Below are 20611 nucleotides of genomic sequence, written 5' to 3' on the forward strand. Positions count from 1 at the left end.
ACTCTTTTGGAAGAGTATTTTTGGAAGACATCCCAAGGAGGACAGAGCATTTGGAGGGGTTACTTGTGTTCAAAGAAGGGGAGCTTTGCTCTGAAACCTCTGGAGTCACAGCAGGAGCAGCTACGTGGGCTCTTCCTGAGCTGAATCCTCATAGAAAGAGTAAGGAAAGGGTCATTCATTGTAACAGAAATGTTTGTGGTATAACCACATCTACAGCACAGGTCCATAGCTGGATACATGACTGATCCTCACAGTCCAGAGCCAGGCTTGGAGCTGCCAGTGAGGGGAAGGAGGGGAGATTAACCAGAACTGTATAGATAGAAAGAAGGATTAGAGAGATAGAAAGACAGACAATATGTCTGTAAAATCCCAAAGGTTAGCAGCCCCGTCTCAGGGCAGAGCGTTTGAGATAAGAGCTGTTTACTGTGGCACAGAAGCAGACAATAGTTCCCAGGTTTATTTGGGAGGTGGCTAGAAAGCACAAAGATTTAACCCATTCGTTCTTTCTGTGCAAAGGGGGATCCATCAATCAGCCTAGGACTAGATGTTTGTCTGTGTAGGACAATTTACTGCCAAGCATAATAGTTACTATCTGGCATTGTCCCACTGAATTCAATGAGATTACACGGGTGTCTGCTGGATCAAGTTCTAGTTTGTGTCAGTGATTTCTTGGCAATTATCCCATACTGTCTCAGATGTTGCTTGGAACTGAGGGTGTTTTTTCAAAATGTCACCTAGGATTCTGAAGTTACTAATGCGCTGAAATGACACTCACCTTGACTGTTGACTGTAACTCCAAAATCTGTTGGACTTTGCCCTCTGTTAGGATCTGTTATAGGGAGGCTTTTAAATGCCTGAGTGAGTGAAATCAGCTGTTCATCTGTTATCACCATATATTGCTGAAGTCTTTTCTAAAGGAGGGGGCGGAAAAAAAAGCCACATACACATTGAGATCTGTGTTCTAGGGTCAAAAATTAGACAGATGTATCATTCTTCTGAGTGGAAGAATCTATTTCCCCGCTTAGTGCCAAAGCTTTAATCTGATCCCAGTGAGGTGCCAAACAAACGCATCTCTGCACTTGTCTCCTCTATTTCTCTCTCTTCTTTTTCCTTCCTGACTAGCCCCATATTTTACTGATTACCCCCCACTGCCACCCATCCTCCTCTGCCTTCCCCAGGTTTCTTTCTCTTATGGGGAGGGATAGCTCAGTGATTTGAGCACTGGCCTCCTAAACACAGGGTTGTGAATTCAATCCTTGAGGGGGCCGTTTAGGGAACTGGGATTAAAATCTGTCTGGGGATTTGTCCTGCTTTGAGCAGGGGGTTGGACTAGATGACCTCCTGAGGTCCCTTTCAACCCTGATATTCTATGGCTGCAACTTCCACCCTAATCCACCACAGCTGCAGAGTGAAACTGATAAGACTTGAAGTCAGTTCCACTTCACTGCCCCTCTAGTATTAATATTGTGAGAGCACAGAGGCAGATTTTTAAGCACACAGACTACACAGTAGGCATCCATTAAAGTAAGGCTAAGCTGTACTAAAATCAATCTTCTGTCAAAGGTTAAAGAGATTTTCTCAAAATAAAAACGTTTCTCATTGCTCCTTTTAATTGATAGGAATTTGGAGCTTGCTGAAGTGAGGAAAATATACCACTAGTTAGAATGAGGCACTGAGGGTTGGCATTACACTTCCTATATCACAATGTCCCTTGCTATTACGTTCCTTGGATTCTTTAACTATCACATTTTCAACGCTGATTTGTAGTGCCGTCCCTTGTTGTTAAAGTCCTTTGCCCCCTATGCTGCTCTGCCAATGCATGTCAACTCAGACACGTCATTCTAGAGATAAAGAACCTGCTTAAAATCTTTCACTGCATTAGTTCCTGCCTTGGGCTTCATAGGGTGTCAAAGGAAAGACTCAGCAGCTCTTTGTACCTGTATGGCAGCATTTTCTTCTCTGACCAGAAGGATTTCAGTTGTCAGAGCATCAATCAGTGCTCTGTGTTCATGCAGCATCCCCTCAAGCTGCTGCCTCATTGTTGCTTCCTGACGCAGCTGCATCTCACCCTTGGGGGGTGGGGCGGGGGGAAGAAAAACACAATCAATAATCAATACAGGTTTATGTTTACAAAAGGGAGTAACTCCAAACCTCGCTATCAAGTTAGCATAGAAATGCAGCTTTTAGGTGACATCAGTGTTACCATCGCAATCCTGTTTACTGCGCATACAAACTGATACTCTACTTGACTTGTGTTACTGTCCCTTCCCCACTCTCCCATGATGGCACAGGAGTAGGGAAGACCTTTTAAACTCCTATGCTTCTTTCTTCACAGCCTTTATGAAAAAGGCATAACCAGCTCTTGGTGAAGCATTCTCACTCTACGCCAACTTCAACTCCATACTACAGGATTACACACACAAGACAATGTAGAGTTAAGGGTGCTGGTGCTTGACAGTGCTTTGTGCTACTCATGTCTGGCTTGATCTTCCTGGCCATTCCGGTGAAGAGAGGTCAGACCAATTGAAGGAGAAGGCATCTGTTCTCCAGTATTGTTTCAACCAGGGCTGGGAGCAGAAGAGATCCGAATTTTTTTTACTTGTTGGAGGCAAAACAAGTGCATTTAGAAAATGGCCCTTTAGAGGGACATTAAGCAAAGGATCTTGTTCTTCAGATCCCCCTCCTCTGAGATCAACAGTTTGTAAATTGATCTTATCCTTTAACATAAACTAATGCAATGGAGAGACATTTCCTCTCTATCCATGGAGAATTCTAGATGCTTCCTCTCACCTGCAATGAGGAGAGGAGAGTCCTGCCTGGCCTGTTGACATAGACCACTGCCATCTTGTCATCAGTGGTGGTTAAGAGAGGGGAGAGGTGTCTCAGGACATTAGTAATGGCACTGATCTCCAGCCAGCTGACGCTCCTCCTAGATTCGGCTGAAGATCATTTGCTACGCTATGAGTGTGGCAGCATGAAGGCTGATACAGGTGTCTATGACAATCCTTGTCACTGCTGGATCTGAAAGAGGTTTTCCTTGAGTTTTGTATATCGTGCTACCATAGCACTGATGACGCAAGATACAGTGAACTACAAGTGGAATCCTCACTGTGATTCTCCATGGAGAAAATGAGAACCTGGAGAGGCTGTGTGTAGAGAAAGATCCACTGGACTGTGCTAGACACATCAGATCAAGCAGGCAGAATGCTCCTCCAAGTGGTTGTCTGTGAGTTATGAATAAGAGGATCTACATCCTTTATTCTTAGAATGCACAATCTGGCCCCCAAATGCTGGAGATCCTGAGAAGTGTTGGGGAGCTCTTTTCCAGGTTAAAGACAAAGCTGTGCCTCTGCAGAGCTTGAATTACCCAACTGGGCACCTCAGATGGCTTCTGCTGGCGCTGGACTGGATGAGAATGTCATCTGTATAGCAGTAAATGTAAATCTCCTCCTCCCTGAGGGAGGTAATCAGGGCTATCAAAATCTTGGAGAAAAGCTGAGAGGCCAAAGAGGGGGACAAAAAGAGGATCATATATTGTAAATGATAACTCTCCAGAGTGAAGCACAAATACTGACAGGCAGATGGAAGGAGACATGCTGGTATATCTCTGTTAAGCCTATGGAACACAGGTAATCCACTTTCTGAATCTCTTAAAACTTGGAGGGATAGATTTTCTAGCCTGACCTGGGTGCACCAGATTGATTGGTTTAGGTATGGGCAGAGCCAGGACTGAGCAGAACTATTCCATACTTTTGGGGGACTCAAACCAGTCTGAAATAAGAGCTCTGGGCCGTAGTGGTGATGAGGGACAGGGTCAGTGACTGCAGCCAAATGTGTCTCCTAGTCTTACGTGCTTTGTTTATGATGTACCAGGAGAGGAAGGCTTTCAAAGTGGAGGTAGGGCACACACAGCACAAACCACTACTGAGATGTGTCAATGCTCTAATTTTTTTGTCCAATGGAACTTTGAGGAAAATAGCATTAACAGGATGAGTGGCTTTGTTTTTTTATACACCTCTACCCCGCTGTCCTCGGGAGCCAAAAATAAAAAATAAAAAAAAAAATCTTACTGCATTATAGGTGAAACCGCGTTATATCAAACTTGCTTTGATCTGCCGGAGTGCACAGCCCCCCCCAGAGCACTGCTTTACCACGTTCTTTCCGAATTCGTATTATATCGGGTCGTGTTATATCAGGGTAGAGGTGTATATAAGTAAAAGCAGTAAGAAGATTTTAGAATTCACTTCAGGAACATGACCAAATCTATTCCACTTTTCTTTAGGTATCTTATACAGTTTGGCATAGATCTCAGCAGTAGAGGGTTTTTTTCCCCTCCCCTTTTCATAGAGTTATTCTGCATTTATTGCCTCCTCCAAAGAGACTTTAGTGTTTGAAATGAAGCGTCTCTTGCTTTTATATTTAGAGGTAACCGTAGCAAAGGATTCAAGAGACCAGAGTTTCCCTTCCTGCATTACTTATTTTAAGGGTAATGTACCAATATCCTATCACAAGTTCTGGATTTTGAGTCTGTAGCTCTAGGACGGGAGCCAGAGGAGGGTTCACTCTCCACAGAGGAAAAGGAAATAACCTCTCTGGAGGCTCCAAAACCTCTTGGAATGCTCTTTTTCTAGGATGTGTAGCCCATCCTTTGGCAACTCCTAGCTCGCTGAAGGGGGAGGGAGGTTAGCTGGGCAAATAAACCAGGGCTGCAGAGTCCTCCCAAGCATAACCCCCATAATAGCTTTAAGGAGAAGACAGTGGACTGTGATGGTATCTTACAGGCAGCATCTCAGTAAGGAACAAGGGTCTCTGGGTGCACAAGCACCACCACCAAGGGGACAGTCCCAAGGGTTACCAGTATCAAATATGGTATGGCTGTATTTGGCTTAGCCACTGCAAAAAAAACAGGGGACAGCCCAACAAGTCACACTGCTGTGGCTGTATCCCTCTCAATCAGGGTTTGACTGCATGGCCAGGGCTGGCTCCAGGCACCAGCTGACCAAGCACGTGCTTGGGGCGGGGCAGCGCTTGGGTTGTTTTTTTTTTTTGGTTCGGCCGGGCGGCGCTGGAGGGGTTTTTTTGGTTTCTTTTTGTTTCGGCCGGGTGGCAGGGCAGGAAGCTTGGGGCGGCGCAGCACTTGTGGGGGGCTTGAGGGCAGCACAGCGCTCACGGCGTGTGTGTGTTTTACGGCAGGGCAGCGCTTTTTTTTTTTTTTTTTTTTGCTTGTGGCGGCAAAAAAGTTAGAGCTGGCCCTGTGCATGGCCCACAGTCCATATCTATGGGCTGGACACCACTCAACTCTCTCAAGACCTGAATGGAGACTCACTTCCAATGAAGACCGTGACAGATGGCCAGGAATCAATTTCAGCCCATCTTCAGCCTTGCCTGGTCAACAGCATTTTTCAACTAGGGTGAGGGACCAGCCTCTGCTGTTTGTGATACAACTTCATCTGTGCCTCAGACCCAGGGGTATAGCCTACCCAAATCTTCACAATCCAGGCCTTGGCCCAGTGCTCCCAGTGAGGGGAACACAGCACGAGGAAGCAACACAACAGAAAGGAGGACTGTCATCCAAACGAAAGGGTCTAAAAAACCCTGTGCTCAGAGCAGAGCAGTTCACTGTGAAACAAGTAGTAGCTAGGTGCTGTGATGTAGTTCCCAGGCACACGTGGAGGAACCAGGAAGGGACTGAGATCATTAGCATATAACTAATCCCAGAGCCCACATACCTAAGACAGATAGAACACTTTTTAAACTATAAAAATTAAATGCATATTCAGAATATTGGGTGTGTTTAAATGTTGCTTTGTTCACAATCAATTGTTTTTTGTCTAAGTGGACTACATCTCTCATTGAAGTAAATGGGAGGCCTCCTCCATTTCAGTTCAGTGAACTCCTGCCGTTTATTAGAGAGAGCATAGTTTCTGCTGAATTAATAATTTTACCTTGTTTGTGTGCAATTTAAAAAAATCTTAACAAAACTATTAAAGATATTGAGATTGCAAAGTAAAGGAGATGAAAGTTAGGAAATGTCAAAGTTAAGGCTGTAAATTAATCTATAATCCTTGTGCTTATTCATTCTAGCTACAGGAGCAGTTCACATAATATCTACTCACCTCCTTGAGGTAGCGCATCAGACGACAGAGTGTGTTCACTAGTGACACGGTGAACCCTGTGAGGCCATGACCGTTTTGCATTCTCTGTACCTCACGGCCTGTCCATCGCTCATATTCCTCCATTTCATGCTCCACTTCGTGAATCATGCAATTCAGGACATCCAAGCTGGATTTATTGCCACTTGGGAGTTCGAAGGAAACTGCATTAGCAAGAGAATCATTTCTTCTCTGTTTGGAAGCCATCTGTGCAGTATGATTTCTTTTCGCTGAAAGAGAGACAGACGAAAAATCCTTTAAATTCCAACTGTGGGAGAAGTACTCTGTTCCAGCACTATAATGGACAAAGGAACATCAAAGATAGATGCATCCTAGTCATTTAGATTAATACAGGTTGTTTCTAAATCCTCAGAAACTAGACTCTAAGCCTTAACTCTGAGGGCTACCCTAGTGACTTTCAAGGATGCAGAGACCACACCTGGTTTAAATGTCTGGTAAATGAACATCAAAATAAAGGCACCAACTCCACCATTTGTTTATACTTTTATCTTCCTTGGCAGATAATTAGAAACTGTTTGCGGGTGAACTTCAATAACCTTGGGAATATACAGCTGATCAACAGCCTTCAGCCCACAAGTACAGGGAAGGACAACTGTACATTGGATTTCTCCTCCTTCAGGCCTCACTTCGGGAACTCCTGGTCTAAATTTCTGCAGAACCAACATCGTTTAGAGAGTCAACTCTTCTACAAACCCCTAAGTATTGAATACATAGATCCGTGCAGTACAGCACAGAAAAAGTTCCAGGGAGTGCATGAGGACAGCCATGTAGAGAGGTACAGATGAGTTAGCAGGAAAGTGAGTAGCTTGAAGGTATCCCATCTACATTCCCCAACCTCCCATGGACCTTTGCTATGCTTCTCAGCAGGAGTCAAAGTTTGAGACACCTGCTCAGGCACATCCGACCAAGACTTCGCTGTGGGGAACCAAATATAACAGAGCTGAGGCACAGGGGGTGGGATGGGACTTGCAGCAAAAAGTGCACCTATAATTAAGCTACCAGCTCCACTCCTAAGGCATCTTCTCTGTCTGACAAGCTTCCTGTGGTTTTTCAGGAGAGAGTCCTCATATGATGACCCTGAGTGAATCACTTGGACTAAAACTGCTGCTGAAAAAGGTTATAACCTCCCAGAGTCTCAAAGCATATGGATGACACTCCATCCCCCAAAACCCTTATATAACACCCTTGCATGTCCTACATGGCAGCTTTCCCAATTGGCTCCCCACAGTCCTGCTGCCTCATGGTACCAAAACAGCAGTGGCAATATGAAGCCCTGGCAATGGTAATACCACACTGCACATAGAGCTAGTTCCTCATGACATTGTTGCCTCTTTTGCACAGTGAATCAGTAATAGCACGAAGTGGATCCCAGTCCATATGCACCAAGGTATTAACAAAGGAAGACTGTGCTTCCCCCGTCAGCCACTTCATGCAAATCTATTCAGTTATGAGGATTAAGAGGAACTATTCTTTATACACAGAATTGCCAAATTTCCTAAGTGTCCTATCCATACAGCATTATGTGAGAGACATTTTAGAAATTGGGATGGACCAGGGTAGAGAGACTGTTTTGGGTCCCCCTCCCCCTTTTAAAGTCAGAGGCACCCAAAAAATTCAGACAACATCCAGACCAAATTTCATTTAAAAATGGTTCCTAAAAATTAGTATTTTCCTAAAAGAATTTAAATGAAAATTTCAAATTGTCCCCTGAAGGGCTGTTGGTGCCAAATTTGGAGACTAAATTCAAAACAAGATTTCAGTTCTTTGTGAGCAAATCACAATGCAACCTTAGCTATGTAGTCACTACTTCTCTCTCTGTAATCTTAGCAAATACCGGAGCTGAAAGTAAAACTCCAAGCAAAGAGTGTACTGTAACCAGAGATCACAAGCAGGGAAAGAGGAGACTTCTTTACTATCAGGTTAAGTTCTAAATTGCTACTGTATCTTGACTTTTAACTCCAATAAATTACATTGATAATAAGTACCGTTTAATGAAAATATGGTCTCAACCAGAGCTTTAAAGGGACACTGGAGGAAGGCAGATTAACTTGTACTTGAGACAGTGTCTTTGGATGAAATATTCATTTTAAAAGGATCAAACCTTTTGTTGAAACTTGCTTTTGCTTTCTTGAGTTTGGGTTCAGCACTTGTCTCACAGTGTAAGAGGAATCTGAAGTCTGCTCTTCATCTTCATTCTGAAGCCTTGAATGGACTCTCTGGACTACTCTGGTAGCATTGAGGGCTGATTAAAAGACAAACAAAATCACACATACACACCCACACCCACGCACATAACTTTAACTGATTAACTGTAAAATATTTCATCCACTGCACTAAATGTTGCAACAACTATGTGGGTGAAACCAGACAATAACTACACTCTCAAAATGAACTCACATAGCAAAATGATAAGAGACAAAAACACCATATCACCTGTGGGCAAACACTTTTCACAAAACAAATCACTCCATATCTGACCTCTTAGTCCTCATCCTCAAAGGGAACCTGCACAACAACTTCAAAAGATGAGCCTGGGAGCTTAAATTCATAACTTTGCTAGACACTAAAAATAATGGGACTTAATAAAGACACTGGATTTATGATTTATTATAATAATCTGTAACCCACTAACCCCCCTTTTTTGTCCTATGACTGGAGAGATATTAACAGGTCACTTCACTTAGAATACGTGTTAACTACTGATGCTAAACAATCTGTTCCACCTTGTATTTAGTTGTGACACTGAGTACCTTTCCCAGACTGAAGAAGAGCTCTGTATAGCTCTAAAGCTTGTCTCCTTCGCCAACAGAAATTGGTCCAATAAAAGGTATATATAAACACATTCAAACCGCCAGCGCCTTACTCTGCTAACCCAACTCAGATTTCTGAAAATATCCTGTCCCTTCCTCTCCATTAAGATTATTCTGAGTAAGATGCTGTTAGCAGCCTATGTCCTAGAGTTAATGTTCTAGCAGAGCCAAACCTGCAGCTCCTGATGATGGCAAAGCCGTTGTTGGAGTCACAGCTACATTTGCTTTCTGTGATGGGGTAGGTGTTCTCAGTTGCTTCTCAGCCCATAGCTGGGAAGCCCCAGCAGCATTTTCTTCTTTCAGTAAGTGGAGTAGCCTATATATAAGCATAAGAGAGAGTGCAAGGGTACAATGAACTCTGAAATGACAATGCTTACAGCTAATCTTTACCATCTATCTGTAAAAAGCCTCTCAAAAAGTCTTTACTCCTGGGGGAATTCTGTGCCACTGCACGTGCAGAATCTATGTCCCTCACAGATTTCTTTGCTTCCCTGCAGAAAAATGACTCTCTGATGAGGAATCAAAACAAAGCCACAAGAATGCCCTCAGGAGTAAAAAGTAGTTAAAATTGCTCAAATTCCCCATTAATACAAAGCCTCAAAATCCTAGAAATGAGTTAAATCCTTCCCCACTCTATTTTAATTACACAAGTACTCCTCCACTGTAACCATCACAAGGCTGGTCTACATTATGAAGGTTACAGTGGCATGGCTACAGCACCACAGCTACATGGCTGTAACCCCGTAGAGTAGATGCACACTACAATGACAGAAAGGGTTCTTCTACCACTATAGTAACTCCACCTTCCCAAGTGATGGTAGCTAGGTTGACGGATGAATGCTTCTGTTGATTTAGCTGCATCTACACCAGGGTTTTAGGCCAGCGTAGTTGCGGCGCTCAGGAGTGTGGATTTTTCACATTCCTGAGTGCTTTGGCTATGCCAAGCTAAGCTTTAAGCGTAGAGCAGGCCATGACGATGTGACATTTGACATTTCCTCCAATGACACCAGCAAATGTGCTACTTTAAGAACTCCAACAAAAACACCCTTCAAACCCAATGCTACTTTCCTCAGTCAACTCAAATACACATTGCTATAGTTGCAAACCAACATGGCCAAATGTAATAAAAATTCTATATAAAATTTCATTCACAATATAAGTTGCTGAAGTCAATACAACACTGACGGAGAACCACAATCAAAGGAAACAAAAATGTAAGTCTATACGAACCATATTACACCTACACCCACTACAGACATCCACACTAATCCACCAACACATACAGCAGACCTTCAACAAACGCACACCACTACCCACAATCACTCAAACATCTTAAATACTAGCCAACCTTATTACTGAGCACATACCTTATACAATGAAACACATACATGATCTACCCCCTTATAGCACTCACAAGACACTCTTTCAACCTCCAGTTATTCAACACATAAGTACATACGCATATATGTTTCTGAGAGAGAGAGAGAGATCACTACTGAGAGTTAAAACACAAATAACGGAGTTGTGATGATGAATGGTGTATATGGAGGATATTTAGCTAAAGTGAGCACATATTTGCATAAGTTAAGGATGATAGGAATATGCTTAACTTCTTTTCCAGGATTTTGAGTTTTGCATGAGTGATTAACTCTTCAGTGCAAAAGTTCTAGTCTTTGTTTGGCACATGCAAAAAAGATGAGGTCTGCTATGATCGCCTCTCTCCCATTCTTCTTTCCTCCACCTCCAACTTTTTCACCTCTATGACTAACACTGAGGCTTCTGACGCACTTTCTATCTCCACTACAGCCATCTGTGCAATTGACCCCATTCCCTCCCAACTCCTGACCTCCCTCAGTCCTTTCCTCTACAGATACAAGCATGCTGTAGTCATCATCTCCCACCCCCAAAAGACAACCTACAAATTTTAACTGCCTCTGACTACTACCCCTCCCTTCTATCCCTCATATGAGGTAACAGAATAGATCATATGAAACTGTTACCTCAAGTTCCTAACTCCATCCTTGATCATCCCCCCACCCCAATCTGCCTTTTAGCCTCTTCACTACTGTGCAACAGCTCTTAAAGTTTAACAGGCTCTTTTTAGCCAAGTCCAAAGGTCTCTACTCCATCTTCATCATTCTTGACATTTCTGTTGCTTCTGACATGGCTGATCACACCTTTCTTCTTGATATATTATCTGTTCTGGACTCACAATGCAGTTCTCTTCTGATTCTCCTATTTGATCATGCCTTCCATGTCTGTTAATTGGTCCTTCTCTTCCAATGTCTTGCAGTCCACTAGGGTCCCACAAAGTCCTGTTCTTAGCCTGCCCTCTTTTCCCGTTACACTCTCTCCTCTCTGGGTGCTCTTAATTGCTATTAAGGTTTCAACTACCAATCCAATTCCACAAGTCAACCTATTATTTGTACTGAGGTAGTGCCTAGAGGTCCAAATCCAGAATGGGAGCCCACTGCACTAGGCACTGTCCATACAACTGAAAGAAGACCCCGTCCCCAAATAGCTTACAATGCAAATATGAGACGGGGGGGGGGGGGGAGGAAGAGACACACGACACAAGGTAACAAAGAGAATTATGGTAAGTGTAATAAATATCAGTCACAGCTCACCAAGTGCCTAGTCACTGCCAAGTGTTTTGTAGGCATCATGGGAGAGGTGAGTTTTAAGGAGAGATTTGAAGGAGGATATCGTAACAGCTCTGTGGATATTTATGGGGAGCAACTCCTGTGCATAAGAGATAGCGATGGGAGAAAGCACAAAGGTGTTTGGACATCTGATTGTGCTATTAAAACACTATGGGGACAGAAGCCTTATGATAGTGGACTGACAGACAAAAAACACACACTGACCTGTTTGTGTCAATGTTGGACTTGAAGTGCAAAGACACATCCTGTTCATTCACACTGTCCTCTGATTGACAGTTGGAGGAACCTTCCCCTTCTACTTCATTGAGAGCCTGTCTCAGAAAAACACAAAAGACATCTCAAATGTTACATGACAGCAATTTAAATCCATCCTTCAGAAAGGAAAAAAATTAAGTAGTTCACTAGAAACACTTCCCAGAAAACAAGTCTCTTTATTGTAGTTCACCTCTAAAACATGGACAAAAATACTCTAAACTTACAGAGAAGACAGGAAATAAATTTGTTAATGTTTGTGAAGTACTGGGATACTACAGCGATGAGTACTCTAGAAAAGACCACAGGAAATGAATACTTCAATATTCAATGCTTTGTTTGGATGTGTGCAGTAAGGCAAGGGCCGCACAATGACTGAGGATAAAAAATATTGAACAGCTGCCTCATTTCCTTAGTAGTGGCCTTTCTAGCCATCAAATGAGACAGGGGTATTGTGGAAAAACATAACATATGATCATGTAATTAAGTGGCAGAATTAATACTGCCAGAGCAACTAGATTCTGGCATTTCCTACATTTTGAATGATTCACTTTGCAATCTAAACAAAATTCTTTTAATGTAGTTTATATATAAAACCCCCACACATGAATTGCATTTACAGCATATGCATAAAAAGTGACATAATACAGTGAAAAGGATGATATTTCATCGTGCACGTAACTTAGGAAAAAGTCAGTTCAGAATTAAGGTCTCCTGCAGTAACCAGAATTTTGCCCTGTGTATGCTTTACAACAGGATCTTTCGTCAGGATTTTCAAAAGAGTAGAAGAGAGTTGGACACCCAAATCTCACTGAAATTCAATGGTGGTTGGGTACTTGCCTCCCCTAGCTTCCTCTGGAAAGCCTAGACTTTCAACTTATCATACAACTCACATGCAGAGATAGAATATGCTACATATATAAATCAAAGGCCACAGCAAAAAATGCAAATAATTAATGCCTTCATTTAAAAAGAACCCAGTCTGACTGGCAGAGCAGTCCTGAATTCAGTTTAGGATATTATGTATTTGTACAAGGTGCTATGGTGTAAATATTAGTACTGAATCATAGCAGGAAGACTACACTTAAGGTAGAGATAACACTTTCATGCCAAGACCCTATTTTCTGTCACTTGTAACTTTTCTGAAAAGTAGCCCTTTGTGATGAAGTCTCTTATCCTTGTTCTCAACGTCAAGTTATTTTTGGTATGATTTCAGATATCTGAGTTATCTAAGGGGGAAAAGCACATTAAAGTTATTCAAACTTTACTCGTCTAAAGCAAAACTTTTGTTTTAAAAATTCAAACTTGCAATATGCAGGCTCTGCTATGGTTACAAAAAAACAAAACAAAACAAAAAAAACCCACTAGTTAAGAAACACACTTAAGTGAACATCAAAAGAACACCCTGAATGCAGTCAGCGAAATAGCCGCATACAGAGATATCACTGCACTGAAATAAAGGTGTCTGAGTATATTTCAATGTGTGCATATTCAGCTAAAGGTCAGAGAAATTGGTTCCAGATTTAATCAATCACTTCTACTTTTACTTTTTAATAATTAAACACAAATGAAACCACATTAATGCAACATCAAAGTTGATGCTTTTTGTACAAAAAGGTCAGGAAATCCAAAGTTAGGGTTCCCAAAGCAACCCAAAATAAATTATTTTCTACATAATATATGTAGTTTTATCTCTGTATGCAGTGTTAAACATAGTTATATATACTATACACAAAAGAGCTGATTTAGGATAGCTTAGGAACCTTAATTTTGGATTTCCTGACTTTCATGCAAGTGAAGACATAGCCACAGAACTCGGCACTGAAAACGTCGTTTATTTGCATTTACTGTACAGTCCATCTAAAGAGTACATTACCTGGGGATCCATGATAGATTCACTAAGGATGGAAAGCTGTGTGGGAGGATCACTTTTTTGTACAATGGGACCTTGAGAGGATTCCAGGTCACAATGAGGAGCCATTGTTACATTAGGGAAACCTAGAATAGACAGAGGAAGACAGGAAGTCATAGCACACAAAGGGCTATTTAGTGGATAAACCATTATCTCAGGAGAAACCAGGACCAAAAGTCCCACCAGTACCTCAGGACTTCTGTACCATACATTAAGCCCCTTTTGTCTCTGCAACATATCACACAAGTCAAAGGGAGGTGAACATCACTCCTAAGTAACCCTAGCGGCCAGCCACAAAGTCACACTACATACTCGGTGGAGGGCTAGGGTTGTCACTGTAGATACTGATGTAATCGGAGAAATGTGCACATGCAGAGAGGAACATATGGTCATTACAAGTGAAAGAGAAATGGCAATCCACAGAGAAGAGATGAATGAAACTGCAGAGCCCACTATTCTCTCTGGGAGAAAGGCCAATAGGTTTTGCATTCTCGATCAAGAGGAAGCAAGAGACCCTCATTCATCCGCTGACAAAGCTCCAAGGGCAGCCAGGACTATGCATCAAAGGCATTCAGGAGTAAGACCACAAGAACTACCATAATGGATCAGACTCTGAGGTCCATCTAGTCCAGTACCAGATGCTTCAGAGGAAGGTGTAAGAACCCTGCAGTAGCAAGGTGTGTGATAACCTGCCCCTCACGTTAGGTGTCATCCTGATCTGTAATAGTTAGGCAGAGTTGGTTCTCCTTTGTACTATGTTAAGGGAACGAACTATGCTATGCTAACTAACCAGATCAAGCAAACAACCTGAGCTAATCCAGATTACCCAGTCTACAATGTTGTGAAATTAGACAAAATTTCTAAAAGAACTGTGGTAATCTTAAATGAACTGCCTTACACAAATTAGTTGGTTTACCTGTATGCCTGCGAGGAGCATCGCCAAACAGGTCTTTCACCACAGCCATGGCTTGATCAGATCTCTCCAACACATCTTGCAGCTGATACTGATCAGAGAGAATCTGAAGGCACAGCACAGGAGACACTTCATACCACCATATACAAACTGATTTCCCCCAAAAAAACCCAACAGGATAAATATATGGATTATGTCATCTTGAACCCTGTCTCAGCCTATATAGGCAACTGCCCCCAGAAGGTGGTACGTCTCTGGAGTTGTTTACCTGTCCTGGCAGCTGCAGAAATTAGCTCCCACTGATGTAGTTCTTAAGGGAAGCTTGGTAACCCTCCCGCATGAAGCTAACATACAATCCCTAGGTCACAAAGATACATATAACTTTTATAGATACAAGAATCTGTGACTAATCCCATGGCCCACAGTAACTGGCACATCTCAAATAACCATGCTGCAGGGAATTACTGGCTGCTTGAATCAGGGGAAATCGTTTAATTGAGTGAGAAGCTATTGCCTCCTGACTGGAGTCAGATAGTGCTGCTGCAGTCAGAATTCAAAAGCTAGTTAAACAGTAGTAGTAGTAGTAGTATTACATAGTATTTAAGGCAGGCCCAGATAGTGAGGGACAGAATTAAATTCCAAACTGAGGAACACTAGATCACCTGCCAGCAGTTACAGCTCCTCAACCCATTTTGTCAATTTTCTTTCCCTTCCCCCCCTCCACCCTTCCTGCCCCTCTTTTTTTACACTCCCTTTCTTGCTCTCCTCCTTTCTTCTGGTTAAATACAGCAATTACAGATACAGAGGTTCCCCAGACACAACCTTAGCATTTCCACTAAACAATGGAGTACGGGGGGAATGGGGAGCGGGGAGGGGAGACAAGCACAGGATACATCTCCCTTGCACAGCTTGGAATTTAGAACTGCAAGGATCCCTGCACAGCAGCATTCAAGAAATGGCAGGGGACAAGGCAAGGGCAGGGGCCAGGAGTAAGATCTGACACTATGTAGACCATATGATCATGTCTCCTTGGGGCTTGGGTGCCTGTTAACCACAGAGCCTACTCCAACCAATGTTCTGCAGTAGCTGAAAGAAGAGCACCTAGGGGTCAGGGATTCTGTACATCAGCCAAGCTTGATTATTCAGCCAGGCAGTGGATTTTGACCTTCATGCAGGAGCAATTTTCCATTTTGCTACAAGTCCTTCGTAGCACAGGAGATGAGGAAGATGCCAAGTGCCTGCTTCACATTCCTGGCAAATTCAACACATGTGTTGAAAGTCCAGACCTAGCTCTTACCTCTCGCATGAGGGCCAGCTTCCTTTTCTCTAGGGAATCAGGAGCCCCCTGCCTCTGCTTCTTCCATTTTCTCTTCAATGCTCTCTCTTGTAGCTCCACATGCACCAGTGCTTTGTTCTTTGACTTGTGTATCTCATGACGCCGCACCTATGAGAGCATGGAAGAGAATTTGGTTCAAATCTAAGGGGCAAGCTAAGGCAGTGGTTCTCAACCAGAGTTCTGGGGCCCCCTGGGGGGCCATGAGCAGGTTTCAGGGGGTCCGCCAAGCATGGCTGGCATTAGACTCTCTAGGGCCTAGGGCAGAAAGCCAAAGCGGAAGCCTCGCCATGCGGGACTGCAGCCCGGGCCCCGAGCCTCACCACCCAGGGCTGAAGCCAAAGCCTGAACAATTTAGTTTTACGGTGCCCCCTGTGGTGTGGGGCCCCAGGCAATTGCCCTGCTTGCTACACCCTAATGCCGGCCCTGGCTTTTATATGCATAAAAACAGTTGTTGTGGCACAGCTGGGCCATGGAGTTCTTATAGCATGTTGAGGCAGCCTTAAAAAAAAGAAAAAGAAAAAGAAAAAAAAAAAAAGGTTAAGAAGCCCTAAGCTAAGGCACTCTTATAGCAGCAGAGAACTGCCAGTGGGCTTTCTTTTTTGGGTTTACCAATTTATGCATTGGGTACAGTGAAGTCAAACCACATCACATGTTGGTGATGCCAGAAATATCACCTGCAATCAGAGTCGACCACTCTGTGAAGAACAAAAGTTTAAGTTACCTCACAGAGCAAAGGGAAGGGGGAAAATATATGTGTTCCCATCTGCCCTACATTACTGAAATAACAGCAACAGCTGTATCCAACTGTCACAGAAATACTGTCACCCAGCACACAGCAAAATGAATTGTCTGATTCAGCACTTGTGCATCACTGTCACCACCCTCTGAAAGGGATGCATGTATCCAGTTCTAATTAATAGCACATTTACTGTATTAGATTCTCACAGGCCTCCAGGCACCCTGATTACAGAGTAATTAAAAGTTATAGAATTTAGAAAGAGACTTATGTCATTAAGACTAGCCTCCTCACAAGAGATATAATCCTAAATGAACACAAACTCCTTCATTGTATTCTCAATATTATACTATGTAAAAAGATAAAGATAGAGAGAGCGCGCGCGCACACGCGTGCGCAGTGGTGTGAACCTGTTCAACCCCCCACAAGAATTAAGGAAATTCCAAGACTAAAGAAGATATTTTTCAGCCCTTTCTTCAGTGAAGATGATGCAGGTTAAACTTATCTATTGGAAGGTTCCCCCTCCCCCCATTATCCCATGTTGGAAAACATTCTAAAGGATTACACTGGAAAATACATCAGAATATTGGTTAAAATAAGCTGGCCGAAGGAGACATTAAGCAAATGAGCACTGCTAAAAGAAGGGGTTGTGCATATAATTATTGGTGGGGGGAAGCTATATTTTAAAAAGTTTTTGGTGGGTAGGGAAGGGAGATAAGATGTTATAAACAAAATACCTCATATAAATAAAATGAAATATCTGCCCCAGATGCCCAAGTAGATTGCCTCTATTCCATAGCAGGTCAATGACAGATTTTTGACTTACCATGTCTTCCGGAGTTGCACGATGCACTGTTAAATCATGGACAGTGTTCTGCAAAATGAAACAAGAGAACACAACAAACATAAACAGGGATGGAATCAGGCATTATTAATACCCTATTGATTTGCTCTTTAAATTACTAAAATAACCAGCCCTCCAATTTTAGAGACAAGTGTCTATTGATAAATAGAACAGAAATGCAAAAGACAATCTGGCATAGATCACTTTACAGTTCTACACAGCATTCCATCAAAATACTATGTTAAAAGAATATTAAGATTGCATTCAAAAGTCAGGCAATGATAATGTTAAGGCAGCCCGTGGAATCCTAACTCTGCCCCCTTGGGCGCATACATCATGACACAATCTTTAATTATGTGATGTTCACATATTATTTCTCAAAAGGAAGAGAGGGAGGATGGACCAGTTTTAGGGCACTAGCATAGGATTTGGGTTCAAGTCCCTGTTCTGCCAGACTTCTTGTGTGACCTTAGGCAAAATACTTAGCCACTCTGTCCCAGTTCTTTATCTGTAAAGTGGGGATAATACCTCACAGAGGTGTTTTAAGGATAAATACTCTAAAGGTTGTGAGGTGTTCAGATACTACCGTGATGGAGGCCATAAGAGTACTTAGGATAGAAATAATACAATTTTTTTTCCTACAAGCTCACATACTTGTGTATGCCAGAGAGTCACTCTATACAAGATGCATACTGAATGAGCCAAGTGCTCTATAGCCTAACACCTCTCTGACTGTGCAAGCTAGATCCAGGATACTCTATAGCAGTGGTTCCCAAACTTGTGCAGGGAAAGCCCCTGGCGGGCCAGGCCGGTTTGTTTACCTGCTGCATCCACAGGTTCAGCCAATCGCACCTCCCAGTGGACACAGTTCGCTGCTCCGGGCCAATGGGAGCTGCTGGAAGTGGCGGCCAGCACATCCCTCGGCCCGCACCGCTTCCAGCAGCTCCCATTGGCCTGGAGCAGCGAAACGCGATCGGCCAGACCTGCGGACGCAGCAGGTAAACAAACCGGCCCGGCCCACCAGGGGCTTTCCCTGCACAAGCGGCGGAACAAGTTTGGGAACCACTGCTCTATAGCAAATGACTTCTACTTCAAGGTCCCTGGCTTTCAATGATGCTTTGGAGCAGCAGGCTGAAAACCCTGCAGCACCTTCAGATAAGATAAAAGATGGATGTGTTCATTTTCATATTTAATTAAATGAAAACCATCAGTATGATAGAATTATAGACTTCAAGGTCAGAAGAGACCATTATGATCATCTAGTCTGACCTCCTGCACAACGCAGGCTACAGAATCTCACCCACCCAACTCCTGTATCAAACCTGTGTCTAAGCCATTGAAGTCCTCAAATCATGGTTTAAAGACTTCAAGGTGCAGAGAATCTTCCAGCAAGTGACCCATGCCCCATGCTGCAGAGGAAAGTGAAAAACCCCCAGGGCCTCTGCCAATCTGCCCTGGAGGAAAATTCCTTCCTGACCCCAAATATGGCTATACTTTGTATAATTTAAGTTTTCAGCATGCTGCAGAACTTTGTCTTGAAAACTCAATTTCATTTGTGGAAGTTGTCCAGGGTGTGTGCAAAAAGAAACTGACAATGGTGGCAGTTAATCGGGGAGTAGCAGGGGCTTTTTGTACCTGGTCTTGTATTTTAGCACAAGCATATTCATTGAATGTTCCTCCACCAGTGATGAGCAGTGAAAAAAGAGTTTTAAATGTCAACACTGATATTACCACTGGTAAGTTTCAGAGTCAATACATCCTTTCTGTCTACGGTTTATGCAGCAGGGTCCTATTTTACTTCATGCTCACAGTTTGCAGAATCCACCCCCTGCTCCAGAATCTAAGCTTCTGTACTTAAAAAAAAAGTGAGAGAGAGGCCTTCATTCTGCGTTTTCGATAGCTGCCTACACCAAGATGAAGTAGGTTTAAAGTTCCATGGCTGACTTTGAACTATGAGGATTAGACACACAGGTTAATGGTGCATTGGGCCCTGTGTGTATGTGCCTTAGGGCTGTGAAAAGAACTTTCCAAACGGGACTGGAGTGTTACTGATGCGGCGCTGCCTCAGGATGCGGAGAGCTCGAAACAACAGCGGAATGAACCGCCCCTTCAGCGGAGCGGGATCCTTGGCGAGGGCAGGGAGCGGGGCAGCCACGGGGCACGGAGAGAAAAGGAAACGCAGCGCCGGGCACAGGCTGGCCAGGGAAGGCAGCTTCCCCTGGGGGGCCGCGCCAGGGCTCGCCCAGCGCACACATGCGGCAGGGCGGGCTCGTCCGTCCCCCTCTCCCCGCGGTGACTCGGCAGCGCAGGAGCCCGCGTCCCCCGGCTGCCATCATCCGGCTCCTGCGGCTCCGCCGCCCCCGGCTGCGAGGGGCGCGGCCCCCGTGCCTCAGTTTCCCCAGCTGTACCGGGCGGGGGCTCCACTCACGTCCCAGTCCCGCTTGGGCGGCGGCTTCTTCTTCGCCTTCGGCGGCTTCTTCCCCGGGGCGCGGGGGCGCGTCACCCGCACCAGGGACATCGCGGGGCCCGGCAGGCGGCAGGACCCGGGGGGAGGGGGCGGGGCCGGAAGCGCCGCTCTGCCCGCAGGGGCTCGTGCAGCCGCCGTTAGAGGCCGGCCTGACCCCGCCCCCCGCTCGCTCCCGCCCGTCACCAGGGAAACCCCGCCCCGGCCACCAGCCCCGCCCCCGAGCGTGACGGACCCCCCCGCCCCGTGCACATCACGGACCCACCCACACCCCTCACTGCCCCTCCGTCACTACCTGCCGCCGTAGCGCACCTGCACCCCACTGACCCCCCACTACCTGCCGTCTTAGTGCACCTGCACCCCACTGACCCCCCCACTACCTACTGTCTTAGTGCACCTGCACCCCACTGACACCCCAGGCATTGCTCCAAAGTATTCCCAATACACCCCACTGCCCCACCACCCATGCTACCCACTCATTCACCCATCTACCCCCCACTGCCACCCC

General features: G+C 44.3%; 1 protein-coding gene across 2 annotated transcripts in view; it reads right to left on the bottom strand.

Annotated features, from left to right (window-relative positions):
• Nucleotides 1–20202, bottom strand: part of SPICE1 (spindle and centriole associated protein 1) — a 31924-nt gene extending 11722 nt beyond the window's left edge. The window contains exons 1-11 of one of the 2 annotated variants that reach the window (XM_039520043.1): nt 20068–20202; nt 17622–17669; nt 16021–16167; nt 14727–14829; nt 13775–13896; nt 11851–11957; nt 9157–9299; nt 8275–8415; nt 6117–6382; nt 1938–2069; nt 776–911 (exon numbers count right to left, since the gene is read on the bottom strand). In XM_039520043.1, coding sequence (XP_039375977.1) covers nt 776–911; nt 1938–2069; nt 6117–6382; nt 8275–8415; nt 9157–9299; nt 11851–11957; nt 13775–13896; nt 14727–14829; nt 16021–16167; nt 17622–17669; nt 20068–20157 — 1435 coding nt within the window. In that variant the 5' untranslated portion in view covers nt 20158–20202. Of the gene's footprint in view, nt 1–775; nt 912–1937; nt 2070–6116; nt 6383–8274; nt 8416–9156; nt 9300–11850; nt 11958–13774; nt 13897–14726; nt 14830–16020; nt 16168–17621; nt 17670–20047 lie in introns of both variants that reach the window. The other variant, XM_039520044.1, reaches the window with a different exon arrangement.
• Nucleotides 20203–20611: the final 409 nt, after the last annotated feature.

The sequence above is a fragment of the Mauremys reevesii genome, linkage group 1 (assembly GCF_016161935.1).
Source record: "Mauremys reevesii isolate NIE-2019 linkage group 1, ASM1616193v1, whole genome shotgun sequence".
In the NCBI taxonomy this organism is placed as follows: domain Eukaryota; kingdom Metazoa; phylum Chordata; order Testudines; family Geoemydidae; genus Mauremys; species Mauremys reevesii.